General features: G+C 42.6%; 1 protein-coding gene across 4 annotated transcripts in view; it reads left to right on the top strand.

The window, feature by feature from the left end:
- Nucleotides 1-15,991, top strand: part of APAF1 (apoptotic peptidase activating factor 1) — a 109,859-nt gene that overhangs the window by 51,436 nt on the left and 42,432 nt on the right. For all 4 annotated transcript variants that reach the window (XM_062203074.1, XM_062203075.1, XM_062203076.1 and 1 more), the window contains one exon: nucleotides 12,381-12,542. In XM_062203074.1, coding sequence (XP_062059058.1) covers nucleotides 12,381-12,542 — 162 coding nt within the window. The remainder of the gene's footprint in view (nucleotides 1-12,380; nucleotides 12,543-15,991) is intronic.

Below are 15,991 nucleotides of genomic sequence, written 5' to 3'. Positions count from 1 at the left end.
ACCCCATTTGCTTAAGGTTTTCATCATGAAAGGATGTAGTATCTTATGAAATGCTTTCTCTGCATCTATTGAAATAGTCATATGATTTTTGTTTTTCAGTTTGTTAATGTTATGTATCACATTTATAATTTACAAATCTTTTTCTATAGCTTTTTTTTTTTTTTGACAGGTAGAGTTAGAGAGAGAGAGAGAGGCTGGCGCCGTGGCTCAATAGGCTAATCCTCCGCCTAGCGGCGCTGGCACACCGGGTTCTAGTCCCGGTCGGGGCACCGGATTCTGTCCCGGTTGCCCCTCTTCCAGGCCAGCTCTCTGCTGTGGCCCGGGAATGCAGTGGAGGATGGCCCAAGTGCTTGGGCCCTGCACCCGCATGGGAGACCAGGAGAAGCACCTGGCTCCTGCCTTCGGATCAGCGTGGTGCACCGGCCGCAGTGCGGCGGCCATTGGAGGGTGAACCAACGGCAAAAGGAAGACCTTTCTCTCTTTCTCTCTGTCTCTCTCTCTCACTGTCCACTCTGCCTGTCAAAAAAAAAAAAAAAAAAAGAGAGAGAGAGAGAGAAAAAGGTCTTCCTTCTGTTGGTTTACCCCCCAAATGGGTGCTACAGCCGGCGTGCTGCGTCGATCCGAAGCCAGGAGCCAGGCGCTTCCTTGTGATCTCCCATGCAGGTGCAGGGCCCAAGGACTCCACTGCACTCCCAGGCCACAGCAGAGAGCTGGACTGGAAGAGGAGCAACCGGGACGGAATCCGTTGCCTCAACCGGGACTAGAACCCCTGGGGTGCTGGCACCGCAGCCGGAGGATTAGCCAAGTGAGCCATGGCACTGGCCGATTTACAGATCTTGAACCATACCTGCATACCAGGGATAAATCCTGTTTGGTCCAGGTGAATGATCTTTCTGATGTTAGATTCAATTAGCTAGTATTTTGTTGAGGATTTTTGCATCTATGTTCATCAGGGTTATTGGTCTATAGTTCTTTTTCTCTGTTGTTTCTTTTTCTGGTTTAGGAATTAGGGTGATTCAGTCTTTTCTCTCTCTCTTTTTTTTTAAAATATTTATTTTATTTGAAAGTCAGAGTTACACAGTGAAAGAATGAGAGGCAGAGAGAGAGAGAGGTCTTCCATCTGCTAGTTCATTCCCCAGTTGGCCCTAGTGGTCGGAGCTGAGCTGCTCCGAAGCCAGGAGCCAGGAGCTTCTTCTGGATCTCCTGCTTAAGCGTAGGGGCCCAAGGACTTGGGCCAACTTCTACTGCTTTCCCAGGCCATCTTCTACTGCTTTTCCAGAGAGCTGGATCAGAAGTGGAGCAGCTGAGACTTGAACTTTGCCCTGCCATTTTTCCATAAATATTCCCATTTTTTCTTTGGATTTCTATTACACTTTTAATGGGAGATTTTCTGCCTTTTTCTTATGTTGTAGTTTTGGCCATGTTTTTTGTGTTTCTGTGTGTAGTACATCCTTAAGCATCTTTTGCAGGGTTGTACAGGTATTAACAAATTCTTTAAATATCTGTTGTTAAGGAAGATCTTTATTTCACCTTCATTCATAAATGAGAGCTTTGCAGGATTACAGTATTCTGGGTTGACGGTTTTTGTTTTTTTTTTTTTTTTTCTCTGAAGATTAGAGTATTATCTCACCACTCTTTCCTAGCCTTTGGGGTTTCTGATGAGAATTCTGCTGTAGTTCTAATTGGAGATTTTTCTGGAAGTAATATGGCATTTCCATCTTGTACATTTTAGAATCTTTTATGTTTTACTGTGGTGAGTTTGACTATGATGTATTGTGGTGAAGGTCTTTTGTGGTCATGTCTATTAGGGGTTGTGCTTCCTGTACTTGGATGTCCCTTTCTTTTTCCATACTAGGGAACTTTTCTGTCACTATTTCACTAAAAAGGCCTTCTAATTCTTTCTTTCTTTCCATGCCTTCAGGAACTCCTATTACACATATGTTGGATTGTTTGATAGTATCCTGTAGATTCCTAACAATGTTTTTTAGTCTTCTGATTTCTTCTTCTTGTTTTTGGTCTGACTATATAATTTCCTTTCATTTGTCTTCTAAATCAGATATTATTTCTTCAGCTTCACCAATTCTGTTGTTAAGACTTCCCACTGCAGTTTTTATTTGTTCTGTGAAATTCTTCATTTCCAAGATTTCATTTTGCTTTTTCTTTGAGATCTCAATTTCATGGTAGAAATTTTATTTCACGTCATATATAGACTTTATTAGTTCATGTTTTTGCTTCTGATTACTTCTAAGTAATCCCACAATCAATTTTTTGGATTCTATTTCTGGCATTTCTTGAATCTCTTCATCTTCACAGTCTAGTATTAAAGTGTTGTGTTCTTTTGGGGGCATCATGTTCTGTTCCTTATTCTTGTTTCTTCAGTTGGTATGTTTATTATTCTGCATTTGTGGAGATACTCATCGGTTTCTTTCTTTCTCTCTCTTTTTTTTCCTGTGGTGGTTTTTGTCTTTGGACTATGCCTCTGTGGATTAGTGAAGTGTCCATTTTTTGTGAATACCTATAGGCGTGTGGTGGGCATGGCCATAGAGCTCTGTTCAGTGCTCCAGGATGAAGGGAGTGTCTAAGGTGACACCCAGATTGAGTGTGATAAATCTCTTCTTTTTTTTTTAATCAGAGGGGAGGTTTGTTCTGGTCTGTTGGTATAGAGTCAGCTTACTTCCTCTCCTCAAAGGACTCCAATGCTTGGGCGCTATCCCCAGTGGGTATAATATTTGTCCTTGCTGCCACAAGGACCACACAAAGGATCTGTGCAGTCCTTGGTGTAAGCACAGATTCCCCAGCAATGTCCCTCACCAGGGAACCAGGGAGCCCTGAGCGTGTGGAGTCTCCCACAGTGACTGCCCAAAGACCCAGCCACACCCTGAGCCCTCCCACAAAGCCTCAATGTTTTCACAGTCCTGACGCACAAGCCTGCCACAGTCATGAGCACCCAGCCCTCTATGTCAGTTCTCTCTGCCAGACTCAGTAGTCTCTCTTTGGCTGGTTGCTGGGTGCTGACATGAGCTGGCGCAGCTGTTACGCATGTCCAAAATGGTGCACCCACTCTTTCTTGGCTTGTTATAGGATGCCATTTGCAAGGTGATCGGGGAGAAACATGCCCCCCCTTCCTTCTCTAGTTTGGCAGGTACTCTATCCCCCACAGAGCTCCAAGCCAGATTCCTTCCAGGCTCTTCCTGCAGCTTTATTGCCAGTGGCCTGGGCTGCTGCCGTCTGTCCAAAGGTGTTACAGAGCCCCCAGCTGCTGGAGTCCTGAGTTGTGCACGTCTACACCCTCCACCTAGGTCCACTGTGTCCCTCTACTTTGCGTGCAGTTTCCTCTGCCGTTTTCTCCCTAACTCTTCCCTGAGACTGCATTCTCTCCACTTTTTAAAAATTATCTTCTCCTAGACTAGAGCAGTAAGCTCCCTCCCTGCTCCACCACCTTAATCCATCCCTGAGAACTAATTTTTTATATAAATCACTGCAGAGCATCCAGGGACCTTTTCTGGGTAGAATCTGATTGCAGAAAATTTAGCTAGCTATTAATGGATGCTGGAAAGATCTTACATAGAATATTCAGGGAAATAGGTTTTGACTTCTTTGATGTGGTATCTATAAGTATCAAACATTCTTCCTTTGGTATATAAATCATAGGAGATTTTTCAAAATACCTTGAATGTATTTAGGCAGCTCTCTTCTGTATAGTCCTTATGGTGTTCTCAGCCTATTCTCCCTTCCTCCCTCCCTCCCTCCTTCCCTCTCCCCCTCCCTCCCTCCCTCCCTCCCTCCCTCCCTCCCTCCCTCCCTTTCTTCCTCCCTCCCTTCCTTCCTCCCTACTTCCCTTCCTCCCTTCTTCCTCCCTCCCTTCCTTCCTCCTTCCCTCCCTCCCTCCCTCCCTTTCTTCCTTCCTTCCTGTGACTTCATAAGGAGACATTCTGTTTCTCAAGGCAAGTTCTTCTTCATGATATCTCCATTGCTAATTCGAAGTTCTGAAAAGATTACATTATCCTTAGTATTATTCCATTATCACTAGTTTGCTGAATGTTCAAGACAGTTTTAAAACCATGCAATTTATCTGTTCTACAAACCTAGCCTGTAGAATTAACTGTGCCTTCTTTCCTGCTAAGTTACTGTCTGTTAATCCCTGTTTGATTTTCTGTTTTTACTATGATGCCTATTCTGTTCCTTTTCTTATGTTCTTAAACCCCAACGCTTTCATTCTATGGAGTTAACCTTACTTTATACATATACAGGGGGTTAAAATGATCCACTAAGAACTCCCCACCTTAATCCTCCTAAAAAACTGCTGTAAATACACTCTACTCTTTCCCTTTTTCCTCGTGCCAGTGCCTGGAAAGTCCTTTTCTTAGGCCTACTGTTCTTTCTTTCCTTGGCAACTTGCTTCATTAGTTATTTCCTCTCTGTGCTTCTGCTTTAGATTTTTTTTTTTTTAATTCTTTCTCATACCCTGTAAATGTTGAGTGTTCCCTAGCTTTATAAAACCAAAAAAAGTGAAAAGCCTTTGATTTTTCCTTGATGATATTGTCCTTTAAAATAATCATTCTGGGGCAGGTTCAGACTCTGGTTCAGGCTCTGGTTTAGATATCTGCGTCTCACATCAGAGTGACTGAATTTGATTCCTGACTCTGGATGCTGATTCCAGTTTCCTGCCAGGCAGTAGGGTGATGGCTCCTGTTGTTGAATTCCTGCCAACGTGTGGGAGATCTGAATTGAGTTCCCAGCTCTGGCTTTGGCCTAGCTCAGCCACAGTTGCAGGCATGTTGGTGAGTAAACCAGTGGTTAGGAGGTCTATTTGTCTTTCTCTGTCTCTTAAATAAATAAATAAATGAAATATTCTTTCTGTTTTCTCCTTTCCTTTATTTTATTTTTATTTTATTTTATTTTTGACAGGCAGAGTGGACAGTGAGAGAGAGAGACAGAGAGAAAGGTCTTCCTTTTCCGTTGGTTCACCCTCCAATGGCCGCCGTGGCCAGCGCACTGCGGCCGGCGCACTGTGCTGATCCGATGGCAGGAGCCAGGTGCTTCTCCTGGTCTCCCATGGGGTGCAGGGCCCAAGGACTTGGGCCATCCTCCACTGCACTCCCTGGCCACAGCAGAGAGCTGGCCTGGAAGAGGGGCAACCGGGACAGAATCCGGTGCCCCGACCGGGACTAGAACCTGGTGTGCCGGTACCGCAAGGTGGAGGATTAGCCTACTGAACCGCGGCGCCGGCCTCTCCTTTCCTTTTATGACTAAACTTAAGTCATCTATACTTAACTTCTATTTCTGAGTATTCACCCACTATTTAACCCCCCTTCTTTATATTTCCTGGAAAAGCGTAAAATACAGTTTTATTTTCAGTCTCCATTGTTTTGTTCTCTTTATTAGTGTGAAATATGATATTTTAATTTTTTTAAAGATTTATTTTTATTTATTTGAAAGAGTTATAGAGAGAGGTAGAGACAGAGAGAGAGAGGTCTTCCATCCACTGGTTCATTCCGCAGATGGCCGCAACAGCCAGAGCTGTGACGATCTGAAGCCAGGAGCCAGGAGCTTCCTCCAGGTCTCCCACTTGGATGCAGGGGCCCAAGGACTCGGGTCTTCTTCTACTGCTTTCCCAGGCCATAGCAGAGAAATGGATTGGAAGAGGAGCAGCTGGGACTAGAACCGGCGCCCCATGGGATGCCAGCGCTTCAGGCCAGGGGTTTAACTCACTGATATTTTTCTTAATCTTATCCTTTTTATTATATGGTCAGTGTTCAAACCTCCACTAACCATCTAGTTCATTTTTGAAACTCTATTTGACATCAGTGTTTTATTCTTTGTTCTCTTACCTCTCTCATCCCTTTTATCTTTTCCCTTCGTATTAAAATATAGTTGTTTCTGTAGCTTCTAGCCTTGGCTACCACTTCCATCACCTCTTCTGTGTCCCAGTTCGTCCAAGTGCATGGCTTCAACTCTCATGTCTTCCATGAGTGACTCAGGTGTGTTAGCTCTAGCCCCCGTTTTCCCCATATGCATCCCTAACTGCCTGTTAGTTGTCACTTAAATAACAGACTGAGCCTCAGCACTACTATACTCCAAACTGAACCAATTACTTTCTTTTCAAAGATAACCCAGTTTTTGTTATTTTATGTTTCACATTTTTCCTTAGAACAGTGTTTACATCATTATGAATAATTGCAATTGAGCCATGTAGTATGAATTTTTTTCCTTTGTCATGCAACTTCCTGTTTTTCCTAGGGTTAATAGTTTTTCATTTGCTTAGTTGGTGTGTATATATATATTATATATATATATGTTTATATCTGCTATATATAAATTTAATCTTAAAGCTCTCTATTGTCTAAACTTGCTCCTTATTCAAACTTGTCAGGTATTCAAATTTTATCTGGTACTTTACATTTTCTTTACTTGGAAGTAATTTTTTTTAGATTTACTTATTTATTTGAAAGGCAGAGATACAGAGGGGAGAGAGAAAGAGAGAGTGAACGATCAATTTTCCATCTGCTGATTCACTCTCCAAATGGCTGCAATGGCCAGGGCTGTGCCAGGCCAAACACAGGAGCCGGGAATTTCTTCTGGATCTCCCATGTGGTGCAGGGGTCCAAGGACTTCGGCCATCTTCCACTAGTTTTCCAAGGTGCATTAGCAGGGAGCTAGATCAGAAGTGGTGTAGTCAAGACTTGAACCAGCATCCACGTGGGATGCCAGAGCCATGGGCAGCAGTTTAACCCACTGCGCCACAGTGCTGGCCCTGGAAATAACCTTTTTGGGGGCTGATTCACTCCCCAAATGACCACAATGATTGAGTCTAGGCCAGGCTGAAGCCAAGAGTTAGGAGCTTCTTCTGGGTCTTCCACGTGGGTGCAGGGGCCCAAAACACTTGGGCCATCTTCCACTGCTTTCCCAGACACGTTAGCAGGGAGCTAGATTGAAAGTGGAGCAACTAGGTCTTGAACTCTTAAAAGGCTCAGAAAGTGTTGGCACCCAGTACCTTGTGGCAAAGATGGGTTTAAATCAAGAGAAATCTTTAAAAGTCCAGTGGGCTGTGTTCCTGTGCTGGCCAAGGGACAGAGGATTGTTCTATACCTTCTACAGCAGAGAGCACAAGCACCATACTTCAAAATAGGGACATAGAGAAAGTTTGTATTTCAAATTTTGAGATCTCTGACTACACATCTGTGTCCATACGGGATGCTGGCATCACAGGCAGAGGCTTAACCCGCTACTGCACAGTGTCGGCCTGAACATCTTAATGTTTTTTGTATTTATTTGATTGTGTGGAGAGGGACAATCATTACAGTCTCCTTTTGAAGGATGTAAGGCTGGTTGGAAAGTTCTGAGATGTGTAGGCAGAGATGTCAACATTTGGAATATAGACTTTGTCTATTTCCCTATTTTTCAGTCTGGTGACTGTGCTCTCTGTTGTGTAGGTTTTAGAACAATCCTCTGTCCTTTGGACAGCATAGGAACACAACTCACCTGGATTGTAGGAAGGAGATTTCAACAGATTTTTTAAAATATCTATCTTGATTTAATTTCACCTTTGCCACAAGTTATTAGGTGCCAACACTTCCTAAGTCTTTTAAGAGTTCTGTGGTATGAATTGGGAGGGTTGATTTCTCCCCCTACAACCTCAGATTCAAATTTTAGTAGTGCCCTTATCACTTGTCTGTCTGCTTTCTAGTCTTTACAGTTTTGTTTTTGTTAACTTTTCCTCCATTCTCCTTCATTTTGTGGGTTATGCCTAGTAAGAAAAATTCCGTTTATTACTATTTTACCTGAATTTGGGGAGGGTATGGAGAGGAATGTATTGGTTCTATCTGCATCTTTAACCTGAACCCTATTTCTTTGAGTAACACTGTTGTTTACTTCTCTGTACTTAAAACTTGGGAATAATGTATCTTTTTTTTTTTAAAGATTTATTTTATTTATTTGAAAGAGTTACAGAGCGAGATAGACCCAGAAAAAGAGAGAGAGAAAGAGAAAGAGAGAGATAGAGAGGGAGGTCTTCCATCTGCTGGTTCAGTCCCCAAATGACCACAACGGCCAGAGCTGAGCTGATCTGAAGCCAGGAGCCAGGAGCTTCTTCCGGGTCTCCCACGTGGGTGCAGGGGCTCAAGGACTTGGGCCATCTATTGCTTTCCTAGGCCATAGCAGAGAGCTGGATTGGAAGTGGAGCAGCCAGGACTTGAACTGGCGCACATATGGGATGCTGGCACTGCAGGCTGCAGCTTTAACCTGTACCACAGCGCTGGTCCCCTGTAATCTATCTTTTATTTAAAATGTATTTATTCATCATTTATTGAATACTGTGTGTCAGAAACCGTGCTAGACATTTTATTTTAAACAGTTAAAAAAAAAAGTACACTTTCTGTCTTGAAGTTTTTAGAGTGAAGATGAGAAAAGAGGTAAGTGAATAAATGAACCATGAAAATGATGAAAGTAATATCAGTAACATATCCCTTAAAAGTCCCATCTGGGGTGCCAATTATGTTACGAGGTACTTATTAATAAATTTGAAATTAATAAGCTGTGTGGGCTCTTGCCTCATATTCAGAGAAGAATTCTGAATACTGGCATAAATAAACCAGGCAGCATGATAAGTTTTTAAGCTTTTTATTCAGTGAGAGAAATGCATAGGAGAGTGAAGGCATTAGTCTAATCTAAGGGAGGAGAGAAAGTCTGGAAATTAAGTTGGAATCCATACCAAGCAGAAAGCAGGCCAAAAGCCACATGCAGCAAGCGTTTTGAGCAGCTACTAACAGCTTATCATGGGCAGCAGAGCCGAGGCAGAGAGCGTGGGCGGCCCAAAGGCCATGCCCCCAAAGGCACGGGGCAACAAAGGTCCATAATGGCGAAAGAGGGCAAAAAGGACTGGGCCCACCGTGTCCCAGGCCTTTAATCCACTTCCAAAGGGGAGTGGTTAATTAGCCTGATTGGCAGGTGGGCACACAGGTGTGGTCAGGTAGGGGCATGAGGTCACACAGGGGCATGGCGAAGTTGTGGTCTTTCAGCTCACAAACCTGATCAATTTTATTCTATATGCCTGTCTACAACAAAAAGTAGATGCAGGCCGGCGCCATGGCTCAATAGGCTAATCTTCCGCCTATGGCGCTGGCACACCGGGTTCTAGTCCTGGTCAGGTGCCGGATTCTGTCCTGGTCGCTCCTCTTCCTGTCCAGCTCTCTGTTGTGGCCCGGGAGTGCAGTGGAGGATGGCCCAAGTCCTTGGGCCCTGCACCCACATGGGAGACCAGGAGAAACACCTGGCTCCTGCCTTTGGATCAGTGTGGTGTGCCGGCCGCAGTGGCCATTGTGGGGTGAACCAACGGAAAAGGAAGACCTTTCTCTCTGTCTCTCTCTCTCACTGTCCACTCTGCCTGTCAAAAAAAAAAAAAAAGTAGATGGAAGGTGCTCTGAGAGCAGACGAGAACTCTGTGGGAAGCGTTCCAGCCCCTGATGCTATAATCAAATTGGACTAGTTCTCCCTTTTCATTGACACCTTGGCCTAGATAGACTAGCCCTACAGTGTTTCTTCTGTCTGTTTGATGTCAAAACTGTCTCTTAAGTTAGTATAAGGTAGACTCATGTTTAAGGTGTAAGGCATCACACAGTGTTTCCTTAAGCCTGCAGATTGAATGCAGCATTCCCTCAGTGCTGTCTTTTCCTCTCATATGATACATCTGATATATGTTGTGTTAGAGATATTTATTTTCTCTTATTCTCTTATTGGACTGTAAATTCCTTAAGGGTAGCATGTGTGTCTATATATGGATTCATTTATATAATCTCAAGGTGACAAGAATAGTTTTTAGGAAATGTGTTTTTAAGGGGCCAGTGCTGTGGTGCATTGGGTTAAAGCACTGGCCTGCGGTACCAGCATCCCAAAAGGCCTCTGGTTTGAGTCCCAGCTGCTCCACTTTGGATCCAGCTCCCTGATAATGCACCTAGGAAGATAGCAGAGGATGGCCCCAGTCCTTAGGCCCCTGTACCCACATGGTGGAGACCTAGAAGAAGCTCCTGGCTCCTGGCTTCATATCGGCCCAGCTCCAGCCATCATGGCCATTTGAGGAGTGAACCAGTGGATGGAAGACTTCTCTGTCTCTCCTCTTCTCTCTCTACCTCTCTCTGTAACTCTTTCAAATAAATTTTAAAAATCTTAAAGCAACCTGTTAAAGATGATTAAACCCTTTTATGTCCCTGCAGATTAATCTAAGACTTCTTCAAACTCAGAGGGAAACTTAGAAAGATTTTTGTTTGTTGGGTACAGGATTTTGATTTCTGTCTCCTTGTGTTTATATCAAAAGTTGATTGTGTAGCACAAAGTACTAGCTGCAGGGAACCAACATTACTGTACTCTTGGTGAGAACTGCCTGGTGTTTGTGGTGGCCTTCCCACAGTGCTGTTAAGCCAATATTTCTGGCTGGTTTTCACTAATACAGGGATAGGTAGTAAGCAGGGGTCTTGCAAAATGATATTAGATAACAGCATTTCAAGGTCAAAGTCTTCTAAAGCTTTTACCTTCCGAAAGGGTAAAAACTATGAACTTATTTTTTTCTCCCATAGACTATGTAATTTTCTTAAGCTTTTTGTCAGCTATCATATTTATAAGCTTGTGTTTTTCACGCTCTGATTATAAGCTATCTCAAAGTGGGACTTTTATTTAATAATTACCTCTTAAAGTACAGAGGGCACGGAGCACAGAGGCACCTTGAATACAGGGCAGTGACTCACTCACACTGAAATGCTGGTATGAGAGTACATGATCCTTTGATATGTAGGCTATCACTGCTGCTTGGATAAGAGCTAAAGTCAGGCCAGCAGCAGAAGATATGGTTCAGACAGATATTATTTACTTATTTTTTTAAAAAAAATTTGCTTATTTGTTTACTTATTATCTTGAAAGGCAGAGAGAAAATATCTTCCTTCTACCAGTTCACTCCCCAAATGCCTGCAACATCCAGGGCTGGTCCAGACTGAAGCCAGAAGCCTGGAACTTACTCTGGGTCTCCCACAGGGGGGGCAGTAACCCAGCTCGACAGCTGTCACTTGCTGCCTCCCAGGGTGTGCTTTAGTACGACGCTGGGATCAAGAGTGGAGGTCGGATGTGGGCCTAGGTACTCTGATCCGCGATGCAGTTATCACATGTGGCCTCTTGAGTGCTGTGCCACATGCCTCTCCCTGGGCAGATATAATTTAATTGGACTTTGTTAGTTTTCTTTTTCTTTCCTGAAACCAGGCAATGGTTGCTTTGTTTTTTGTATTAGTAGGGAAGCAGAGTCTGCTTTCTCATACATTCTGCCTGAAGAGACTGAAGCTTCTGGAATTTAAGTTATTTTCTGTCTCTGTCTCTCTTTAATATAGGGCAAAGCCAACTGTTTTAGTCCCTGCTGTGTCTTTTGTTTTATCCAGTTTATACACAGTTGTTTGAAGAGGAGAGGTTTTGGTTTTGGCTGTATTTCTTAAGTATATATTATACTTTCCTAAACTTAAAAGAGACTTAAAAATGTGCTTGTCCAGACAAATCAGGTTTTGTCTGGGAGCTTTGCTTTAGAAGATGAGTTAAGGTCTGAGAAACAGTGTGGGTTTTTTTGAGGGGGAGCTGGGGAGGTTTTGTGTGTGTGTGTGTGTGTGTGTTTCCTTTCTTTTAAACCAACTCTAGATCTGGACTTTGTAGCCTTATCACTTGTAGAAGCTGGGACACTTTTCAAGGTTCAGTACAGTGATGATGAACCTTCTCCAAGGCCTGTGTCTTCTTCATATGACCCCATAGTGAGTGAGGTGTAGAATATTTTGTGTCCCGTTCCTCAGAATCCAATTTTATAGCCTTCTCTAGCCCATCAAGCACATAAGAAGTCATGCTTCCTTCAGCATATCTTATTTTCTATTTTCAGGAACTTCCTCATGTGTCTGTTTGCTCTGCTAGGTTATAACTCATCTTGGATGGGTCCTGTGTAGCCTTCCTGCTGTGCATAGAGTAGACGAGAAGCATATTTCATGCCTGGCACAGCAGAGGGCAGCAATGGCAAGTTGTGAGTCTCTTCCCCTCAGCTTGCTTTATTCTACATTTGTCCTTAGCTGCCAGCACCTGGTCCTTAGCCACTTCCATGCCATGCAAGGCTCTGTTAACTTTTTATTTAATTTTACATTCTGCATTTTGGGCAGTGTGTCTCTTTTTTATTTTTATTTTTAGGAAAGTGATGAGTGAAACTGGAGTACTTAACTTAAAAACCTTATAGAAAGTCATGCCTAGCTAGAAATAATTCATTAGGTGAAGTAAATAATTTTGCGTGACATTTAATCCAGGGTAAATTCAAGAGGTATAGTTTAAGATGAAAATAAGCTTTTTTTTTCTTTTTTTTTTCTTTTAATTTGAAGCTTTGGGATGTGGAATCAGCAAATGAGATGAAAAGCATCAATGTGAAGAAATTCTTCCTAACTTCAGAGGACCCGCAAGAGGATATGGAAGTCATAGTGAAATGTTGTTCGTGGTCTGCTGATGGTGCTAGGATAATGGTGGCAGCAAAAAATAAGATCCTTGTAAGTATTAGTATTTCAAAAAGTCAGATTTAGTCTGAATTAAAATGAAAACTTCTGTTACTTTCTGGATTTTTATACTGTTTAATGTTCTAAATGAAGTTTAGCTGTGTGATTTTGGGCAGGCTCCCTAACCTCCTAGCTGTTGGGACTTGTGCTCTGGACGCTGTGGATGGCCTTGTAGGGAAAGATCTCCTTAGTCATGCAGGTTTGGGAAGTGTAGGTATTGCTTTCTCCTGTTAGATGTCATAGTGTGAGCTAACACATTTATGATACGGCAAGTCCTACAATGCAGAAGCAATTTAGGCTGTGCCATGTTCCTTGAATTTACTTAAAATATGGAATACTTTCAGCATCACTTTTTTTTTCTCTTTGTTTCTCTCTTTTGTGATTTCAAGTATATTGGTTTAGGAGGTGATTTTATTTTATTTTTTTAATTTTATTTAATGAACATAAATTTCCAAAGTACAGCTTATGGATTACAATAGCTTCCCCCCCCCATAACTTCCCTCCCACCCACAACACTCCCCTCTCCAACCCCCTCTAGGAGGTGATTTTCAAAATGCTTTCTTTTCCCTAAAATTCTGTGATTTGGTGGCTCATGTAGAAATACTCATCAATAATTGAACAAGAAGGGCCGGCATTGTTGTGTAGTAGGTTAAGCCTCTGCCTGCAGCACTGGCATCCCATATGGGTACCATTTCAAGTCCTGGCTGCTCCACTTCCAATTCAGCTCCCTCCTGGTGGCCTGGGAAAGCAGTGGAAGATGGCCCAAATGCTTGGGCCCCTGCACCCATATAGGCGACCCAGAAGAAGCTCCTGGCCCCTGACTTCGGCCTGGACTAGTCTTGACCATTGTGATTTGGGAAGTGAACTAATGAATGGAAGATCTCTCTGTAACTCTGCCTTTCAAATAAATAAGGCAGAAAGAGACAGAGCGAGAGCAAGTGAGCTCCCATCTGCTGGTTCATTCCCCTAATGCCAGGAGCCAGAAAATAAATGCAGATAATTCCTGCGGGTGTCAGGAACTCAGTTAACTTAAGCGACCACCACTGCTTCCCAGGATTTGCATGGATAGGAAGCTGGAGTTAGGAACTGGAGGTGGATATCAAACCTAAGCACTCTGATGTGGGCATGGGCATCTTCAGTGTTTGCCTAAATGCCTGTGTCTCCAAATCTTTTTCATCACCTCATACTTCTATTCCCCTACCCTCCCAGCCCCTGATGTATGAAGTGGTATTTCATTGTGGTTGATTTGCATTTTTCTAATTATCAGTGGTGTTAAACAAAATATTTTTAAAAGATCTGTTTTAGTGAGAGAGGAAAATAATGTATGTTGTATGAAATGCCTTCTTGTATTTTTTTTAAAAGATTGATTTATTTATTTGAAAGACAGAGTAACAGAGAGGCAGAGGCAGAGAGAGAGAGAGGTCTTCCATCTGCTGGTTCACTCCCCAAATGGCTGCAATAGCTGGAGCTGGGCCGATCTGAAGCCAGGAGCCAGAAGCTTCTTCTAGATCTCCAATGTGGGTACAGGGGCCCAAGGGCTTGGGCCATCTTCTGCTTTCCCAGGCCATAGCAGAAAGCTGGATTGGAAGTAGAGCAGCTGGGACTCGAACTGGCACCCATATAGGATGTTGGCACTGCAAGCGGCAGCTTTACCTACTACACCACAGTGCCAGCCCCATGCCTTCTGGTTTTAAAAATTTGTACCGAGCTTCACATTTTACCATGCTAAGTAAAGCTGTCCCAAGATGATCCTTAACCACATGTAGATCCCAAGTTCTTAGGTCTTGATCTCTCTTTCCTCCTTGCTTCTTTTCAACTCTTTTGTGTTTTGGTCTACTCCTGCTGTTAGGTCTTTTATCTTTTGCTGCCTTGTAATTTGGACAGTTGACTTCCACATTTGACAAATTTCTTCAATCACTTTCAGTCAGTAATTTTTAAGAACAACCTGTCTTGGGAAGCATTTTAAGTTTGATTTCCTGTCCTTTGATTTTGGCCTTCAGTGCTATGCTGCTTACCATCTGTGCCTGCTTTCAGGGGTATACAGTTTTTTTTTTTTTTAAAGGTTTATTTATTTATTTATTTGGAAGGCAGAGATCCAGAGAAAGAGAGAAATCTTCCTTCTGCTGGTTTATTCCCCAAATGGCTGCAACAGCCGGGGCTGGGCCAGGTTGAAGCCAGGAGGCAGAGCTTCATCTGGGTCTCCCATGTGAGTGCAGGCATCCAAGAACTTGAATCATCCTCTTTTGCTCTCCCAGGTGCATCAGCAGGGAGCTGGAATTGGAATTGGAGCAGTGGGCACTTGAATCAGTGCCCATATGGGATGCCAGCACTGCAGGCGGAGGCTTAACCTGCTATGCCACAGTGCAGGCTCTGTTTTTTTTTTTTTTTTTCCTCTTTAAGACCTATTTATTTTTTTATTTGAAAGAGTTACAGAGAGATGGAGGGAGAGACAGAGAGAGAGAGAGAGAGAACAAGATATCTTCCATCCACTGGTTCACTCCCCAGATGGCCACAAAGGCCAGAGCTAGGCTGATCGAAAGCCAGGAGTCAGGAGCTTCTTCAGGGTCTCCCACGTGGGTCCAGGGGCCCAAGGACTTGGGCCATCTTCTGCTGCTTTCCCAGGTACATTATGGGGGAGTTGGATTGGAAGTGAAGCAGCTGAAAGTGGAGCAGCCGGGACTCAAACCAGGGCCTGCCTGCTAACCACAGTGCCAGCCCCTCCAGGGGTATACATTTGCTTGAACACCTTTTTGGCTTTGATTGGAAGCCGTTTTTTAAAAATTTCTGAAACTGCTTTGATCTTAAACCACTATACTGTATCAATGTGTGTGTTCATAAGTACAAACCATATTATCATTTGACAAAAACTTTAGAAGACTGTATTCAGCATTTAAAAGTCATTTAAAAATTGAAGATGCTTAAGCTTAAATTACTCAAAAATAGTTTTTTTTTTGTTTAGAAATAAGAAATAATTTATTGTAATAGAGTAATTTGATAGCTCTGGAGAGAAATAGAAATGATTGCGCTAATGTCATTTTAGGAAGTCTGTTCTATATTATTCTGATTATCATTGATGAGTATGCATTTTCTCTTGAATAAACAAGCATTAGGGAGAACTGTTTGGTATGTTAATTTGGCTAGTTCCTCATTTATTCACAAAGGTGGTGTTATTTCTATCTAGGCAACCTTGATAGATAATCCGTGATGAATTTTCCTTTATAGAAAATATATTTCAAGATAAGAAATATTTTAAAAGTATATGTATGTTAATATAAATCTTGTTTATGACTTTTATTACTTATGTCAATTACTAGCATTGTAATATTTTTTCAGGACTTATATTTGAAAAGGTAAGAGATTCTATGAAAAATAAATTTAGATTCTATTTGGGTATAGCCTGCCTTTTTAAATATTTTACCTTCATAGATATCTCTATTTTTGTT

Source organism: Lepus europaeus, chromosome 10 (genome assembly GCF_033115175.1).
Source record: "Lepus europaeus isolate LE1 chromosome 10, mLepTim1.pri, whole genome shotgun sequence".
Lineage (NCBI taxonomy): Eukaryota > Metazoa > Chordata > Mammalia > Lagomorpha > Leporidae > Lepus > Lepus europaeus.
Note: the sequence above shows the minus strand (reverse complement) of the source record. Positions and strands in the feature narration are given on the sequence as shown.